The 7080-nt window shown below is 33.1% G+C and overlaps 2 protein-coding genes across 2 annotated transcripts; both read left to right on the forward strand.

The window, feature by feature from the left end:
• The first annotated feature begins 284 nt into the window (after nucleotides 1-284).
• LOC137649580 (pro-resilin-like) lies at nucleotides 285-1109 on the forward strand. Its single transcript, XM_068382555.1, has 3 exons — nucleotides 285-305; nucleotides 573-659; nucleotides 774-1109. The coding sequence occupies exons 1-3, from the start codon at nucleotides 294-296 to the stop codon at nucleotides 1002-1004; spliced, it is 330 nt and encodes a 109-aa protein (XP_068238656.1). The 5' UTR covers nucleotides 285-293; the 3' UTR covers nucleotides 1005-1109.
• A 4540-nt stretch (nucleotides 1110-5649) lies between these two features.
• LOC137649583 (pro-resilin-like) lies at nucleotides 5650-6793 on the forward strand. Its single transcript, XM_068382559.1, has 3 exons — nucleotides 5650-5746; nucleotides 6142-6233; nucleotides 6546-6793. The coding sequence occupies exons 1-3, from the start codon at nucleotides 5650-5652 to the stop codon at nucleotides 6774-6776; spliced, it is 420 nt and encodes a 139-aa protein (XP_068238660.1). The 3' UTR covers nucleotides 6777-6793.
• Nucleotides 6794-7080: the final 287 nt, after the last annotated feature.

Here is a 7080-nt window from a genome sequence, read left to right on the forward strand (position 1 = left end):
ATCTTAATATCACAAAATAGAATAAAAATAGCACTTGGAGACTGTTATAAATGTATGCAATATTGTCCCATAATACGTGCAGAAATGTCCAAAGACTAAGCTCGTTATGTAGTCCCAGAATGATTCCACTCTGGAGCAGTGTCAAGGACAGATGGGTGGAGTAAGAGAAGGTCTTAGTTCTCTGAGAGAACCTTTCTCCAATAATCCAAGTCTTGACTCCTCCTTCTCCGACTTCATGTATATATGACCATCTTGCCGCTGTGTTCTATCATATCCATTTCAGAGAACTCAACATGATCGCTAAGGTAAAGCAAAGTTAACTATTTATTTTTGGAATATGACAAAACTCTTGTTTCTGTGAAAGTATTTCACAGCAATAAGATATAATTCAAAAGAAGTTTCATTAATATCTATTCAATCATAGATAAGTAACTACGATGCTTCACATTTAATTCCTGTTTTTTACCATACGGGAACTATACAAGTGATATACTTAACTGAAAGGAGTCTACATTAATGAAGTAATTGCGGTTCATGAAACCATGACATTAATCATGTTCCATTCCTGTTAGGTTTGCTTGTCTTTGGCCCTCGTGGCTGCCGTGTTTGGGGCCCCCTCCCAGCCCCAGTATGGATACGCCCCTCCTCCATCTCACGAGGTCAGTTATAAATTAAAATAATCAAATAGCGTCGTTATTCATAATTTCAAAACAATTGAAATAGTAACAGAAGAAAGTTTAAGATATTCACTGAATATTTTTATAAACTGACAGGAACCAGCCAAGTACGACTTCAACTACGCCGTCAAGGACGACTACTCGGGCAACGACTTCGGCCACCAGGAAGCCCGTGATGGCTACGACACTCAGGGATCCTACTACGTGCTCCTTCCCGACGGTCGCCTCCAGAAAGTGTCCTACAACGTCAACGGGGACTCGGGTTTCGTGGCTGAGGTCACTTACGAGGGAGAGCCTCAGTACAATCCAGCGCCCTCTTATGCTTGAGTTTAGTCACGAGTTAACAAATTTCACTTTATTTATTGAATATATTTAATAAATTCTGTCTTTACAAAACACTTTTGTCTTTTTGTAACAAAATACCAGAATTCAAAACTGAAAAATTATATACTATATATTATATATTATAAGCTAATTAGAAAATATGTACAATATGTTTATTTTCCGTAAATAAACAAGATTACGTGCAAATGAAGCTGAGATTAGCTAACATGCATGAATAATGTTGCAAATTAGAGTATGAAATATAAAAGGAAAAAAATATTTGACAGATATACAAAGACGTCATATCCTGTTTAGTTCATGAATAACCCAGGAATATTTTGTTAATAAAATAAAACTTTCGCAATACTTGAATAATTTACCACACTATAAATTCTTATCTTATTCCTTCGACTTATCGGAATGGCACGAATATTCTTGATGCTGAAAACCTAATCAATAAACATGAAATTATCCACAGTTATGAAATCCTCTTAGAGCAAATCTAAAATATTCGTGATTAAATTCGCCAATGAAATGTAAGAAATCGTCTGTTGCATACTTCTACGTAGAACTGGATTATCGTTGTTAAGGCTTTGGATAGGAGAGACAAAAGGATCTCCTCGAGAAAGGAGAGACACAAGGATCTCCTCTAGATAGGAGAGACACTAGGATCTCCTCGAGAAAGGAGAGACACAAGGATCTCCTCGAGAAAGGAGAAACACAAGGATCTCCTCGAGAAAGGAGACACAAGGATCTCCTAGAGAATGGAGAGACACAAGGATTTCCTCGAGAAAGGAGACACACAAGGATCTCCTCGAGAAAGGAGAGACATAAGGTTCTCTTCGAGGAAGGAGAAACAAAAGGATCTCCTCGAGGAAGGAGAGACACGAGGATCTCCTCGAGAAAGGAGAGACGCAAGGATCTCTTCGAGGAAGGAGAAACAAAAGGATCTCCTCGAGGAAGGAGAGACACGAGGATCTCCTCGAGAAAGGAGAGACACAAGGATCTCTTCGAGGAAGGAGAAACACGAGGATCTCCTCGAGAGTGGAGAGACACAATGATCTCCACGAAGAAGGAGACACATGGATCTCCTCGAGAAAGGAGAGACACAAGGATCTCCTTGAGAGAGGAGAGACAAAAGGATCTCCTTCAGAAAAGCACCGATTGAAGCCGGATCGATAAAAATTGATTAGTGTTTGAATATGCAAAGTCAGCTGTTTACCTTGTAACGTTGAACAAGAAAGGTTAAGCAATAAAGAAAATATTTTTCGCTATTTGTTATTTGCATGTTTTGCCATCAATAAAATCCGTTTTGATTACTCTCATACTGTTATAGATGATCCCTTGCTTTCCGTACTACTTTTCACCCCTTTTATCACCATGCTCATTACAACCATCATATTACACCCGTCCATGCAAATGAGCCAGAATATTTGAAAATGAACACAATTGCATACTAACTCCGATGTTGTCGCCTCTTTCTTTCCCCAAATCATATTCATAGAACCCTGGGACTGAATCCTTTCAAAACTATTCTTCTTCGCTCAAGGGGTTAACTGTAATTGTTTGGTGGCTATTCACCTCTTGCTAAGGGTAGAAGAGACTCTTTAGCTATGGTAAGCGGCTCTTCTAGGAGAAGGATACTCCAAAATCAAACCACTGTTCTCTATTCTTGGGTAGTGTCATAGCCTCTGTACCATGGTCTTCCACTGTCTTGAGTTAGATTTCTCTTGCTTGAGGGTACACTCGGGCACGCTATTTTATCTTATTTCTCCTCCTCTTGTTTTGTTAGTTATTATAGTTTATATAGGAAATATTTATTTCAATGTTACTGTTCTTAAATTATCTTATTTTTCCGTTTCCTTTCCTCATAAGGCTATTTTCACTGTTGGAGCCAATAGGTTTATATCATCCTGCTTGTCCATCTATGGTTGTAGCTGAGCAAGTAATAATAATAATAATAATAATAATAATAATAATGCTGATCTTATAAGGAATGAAAGGGAAGAAGACAGTCACAACGCTCAGAGGAAGTCTCCACCTTCTGTTTGACAACCTCAACATTTGAAGAACAAAACATTAATTATTATTCCTAATACAATTACTTGACTGAGTATGCAGAAAAAAAGAAAACGAAAGGGAGTTATTATTATTATTATTATTATTATTATTATTATTATTATTATTATTATTATTATTATTATTATTATTAAAAGGAGGATATTAACCAGACAAATGAGTCAAACTCGACTCATATAAAGCTGGGCCAATGTAACATCGGGAAGAAAAATTATCATTTACATTAATCTTAAATAAAAGAATAAAATTATATATATATCAAATATAACGGATAGAAATAAATAAATTGGGGTGAAAATCAATGAAAAGAAGAAATTCAAATTTTATAAGGATATCGATATCAATCTTGAAAAAATAAATTAAATAAAATATATATCAAATATAACGAACAAAAATAAATAAATTGAGGTAAAAAAAATCTGTGATAATTGAAAATTTAAATCTTATCTATAAGAAGAAAGGGAATAAAAATAAAATATGGCCTTGAACTATGGAAATAATTTCCACCCCCCCCCCCTCTCTCTCTCTCTCTCTCTCTCTCTCTCTCTCTCTCTCTCTGTGTTGCAATTATAAAGGTAAAAGGTGACAAAAGGAAATGTTGCTTGCAAAATATATGGAAATAAAATGAAAACCCAAGAGTGACAAGTGGCGAAATACGAGAGATTCGTTATACGTTTTCAAGGTGCATCAAATTGGCTTTGTTTGCACAGAATCTAAGAGATAAAATTGGTAGGGATTTTTAGTTAAGAAAACGAGAGAGAGAGAGAGAGAGAGAGAGAGAGAGAGAGAGAGAGAGAGAGAGAGAGAGAGAGAGAGAGAGAGAGTGTTCTAAGGTTTAGTCCTATATAAAGCAGAACTTCATATATATATATATATATATATATATATATATATATATATATATATATATATATATATATATATATATATATATATACATATATATATATACACACACACATATATATATAAATACACACACACACATATATATATATAAATACACACACACACATATATATATATATATATATATATATATATATATATATATATATATATATATATATATATATATATATATATATATATACAGTAAATATAAATATACACACACACAATACTGGTCCTACCATCATTAACTTTATTATCATATGCATCAGAAACTTGGAGCCTTATTGAAGCCTCGGAACATAAGCTATTTACAGCTCAAGTAATTATGGAAAGAGTAATAATAAGAATAACACTAGGAGACAGAAAAAAGAACAACATAGATACAAGAGCAAACTAAAGAAGATGCAGAAAATAGATGGACATTAAGAATAACAGAATGGGTTCATAGACATTGCAAACGAATCAAGGAAAGGAAGATAAAAGACGATGAATTGGTGGACGAAGAAAGTTTATGGGTATGGACTGGCATAGAAAGACCATAAACAGACGCAAGCAAAATGACGTGTCTGAGGTCTTTGTTCTGTAGTGGACTAGTAACAGCTGATGATGATGAGTTAGGTGTGTGTTTGTGTGTATATATATATATACATATAAATATATATATACATAAACATGCATATATATGCACATATATACATATACATACATATATTTAATATACATATACATACATATATATAATATACATATATATATACATATAAATACTTAATAATGGTAAATGTAAACATGATATTTCAATGTATTCTTCACTTTATAGTGAGATGATAAAGTTCTTATATGGCTTCTGTACAGTAGGCGATAATATATATATATATATATATATATATATATATATATATATATATATATATATATGTATATATATATACTGTATATACATATATATATATATATATATATATATATATATATATATATATATATATATACTGTATATATACATATATATATATATATATATATATATATATATATATATATATATATATATATATATGTGTGTGTGTGTGTGTATATATATATGTATTTATGTATATATATATATATATATATATATATATATATATATATATATATATATATATATTTATATATATACATATATAAACATGAATATATATATATACATATACATATATATACATATATATATATATATATATATATATATATATATATATATATATATATATATATATACATAAATACATATATATACACATAGGCCTATATACATGAATATATATATATATATATATATATATATATATATATATATATATATATATATATATATATATATATATATATATAAATATACTGTATATCTTTCCTTCAATGATGGTTACCTTTCTAGACAGTTTTAGAGAATACTTTAAAATCAAATCTTAAGCCAAGCAACTTTCCTCACTGGCCTATTTTTCCATGTTCAAGTCCTTGAGCTTACAGCATCATGCTTTTCCCACTAGGGTTATAGCTGAGCTAATAATAATAATAATAATAATAATAATAATAATAATAATAATAATAATAATAATAATAAGTAATCCGTTATTGGCATGCCAGAGATCCCATTCTCTCTTCTCGTCAGACCACGCTCAAAGGAAAGGCAATGTCAAGGACAGATGATGGGCGTTGTGACAGCGAAGAACGTCTTTGGGAAGGAGGACCTTTCTCCTGTAGCCACAAGAGGCTCCTCCCTCTTAGTCTTGGACTAGACCTATATATATCGCCACGTTCAAAGTCTGTATCATCGCACTCCGCTCCAAAGACTCGCCATGATCGCTAAGGTAAGACGCTTCAGACGATTTCATTTGAATAGGATTATCTCTTAATGCAGGTTAATTTAATTCCCATAAATATATTCAGTTTAGAAATTATTATATATCATATCTTGGACGTGCCGTGTATATATAGTTTTTCTCTTTCATCCAGGCTTACTTTTATTGCTCAGTAACAATCACACTGAAATGCAGTTTCGATCTCTGTACCAGTTCAGTTTGAGTAATTAAACTGAAACTGCAGATGAGATTTAATTGAAAGGATTTTCAACATTCACGATTCCATCGGAAAAACATTTTTTATTCACTGTTGTTTTCTTCCTGACAGATTTGTTTGTTGTTGTCCCTTGTGGCTGCCATTTTTGGTGGCCCCTCCCAGCCCCAGTATGGATACGCCCCTCCTCCATCTCACGAGGTCAGTTATTATTATTATTATTATTATTATTATTATTATTATTAATTGCTAAGAAACAACCCAAGTTGGAAAAGCTGAATGATATAGGCATAGGGGCTCCAATAGGGAAAATAGCCCAGTGAGGAAAGGAAACAAGGAAAAATAAAATACTCCAAGAACAGTAACAGCATTAAAATAGATATCTCCTAAATTGAAATCTTAGAAAAAGTTAATATATTATAAATTCATAATTTTTTTTAAAGTATAAATAAAATTAATGAAATCCAAAATCAATGTTATAACATTTGATTGTAAATTGTATTCTTCTGACAGGAACCCGCCAAGTACGACTTCAACTACGCCGTCAAGGACGACTACTCGGGCAACGACTTCGGCCACCAGGAAGCCCGTGATGGCTACGACACTCAGGGATCCTACTACGTGCTCCTTCCCGACGGTCGCCTGCAGAAGGTGTCCTACAACGTCAACGGGGACTCGGGTTTCGTGGCTGAGGTCACTTACGAGGGAGAGCCTCAGTACAACCCAGCGCCCTCTTATGCTTAAGACGTCCACAGGATTCAGGGAACGATGATACGAAACTCTTTATGTCAATAAACTATTGTTTTTAAGAGAAAAAAAATGTTTTAGTTAACAATATCCTAATACTCCATCATCATCATCTCCTACGCCTATTGACGCAAAAGACCTAGGTTAGATTTCACCAGTCATCTCTATCTTCCGGTTTTAAATCCATATTTCTTCATTCATCATCTACTTCACGCTTCATAGTCCTCAGCCACGTAGGCCTGGGTCTTCCAACTCTTCTAGTGCCTTGTGGAGCCCAGCTAAACGTTGGTGAACTAATCAC

This window comes from Palaemon carinicauda, chromosome 11 (genome assembly GCF_036898095.1).
Source record: "Palaemon carinicauda isolate YSFRI2023 chromosome 11, ASM3689809v2, whole genome shotgun sequence".
In the NCBI taxonomy this organism is placed as follows: Eukaryota; Metazoa; Arthropoda; class Malacostraca; order Decapoda; family Palaemonidae; genus Palaemon; species Palaemon carinicauda.

Excerpts from the sequence above, each read along its gene's own strand:
- LOC137649580 (XM_068382555.1), top strand. Across the intron at positions 660-773 it reads CCCCTCCTCCATCTCACGAG|GAACCAGCCAAGTACGACTT; the intron begins GTCAGTTATAAA and ends ATAAACTGACAG.
- LOC137649583 (XM_068382559.1), top strand. The coding sequence starts at position 5,650 with ATGTCAAGGACAGATGATGGGCGTTGTGACAGCGAAGAACGTCTTTGG. Across the intron at positions 5,747-6,141 it reads GAGGCTCCTCCCTCTTAGTC|GACAGATTTGTTTGTTGTTG; the intron begins TTGGACTAGACC and ends TGTTTTCTTCCT. Across the intron at positions 6,234-6,545 it reads CCCCTCCTCCATCTCACGAG|GAACCCGCCAAGTACGACTT; the intron begins GTCAGTTATTAT and ends TTCTTCTGACAG.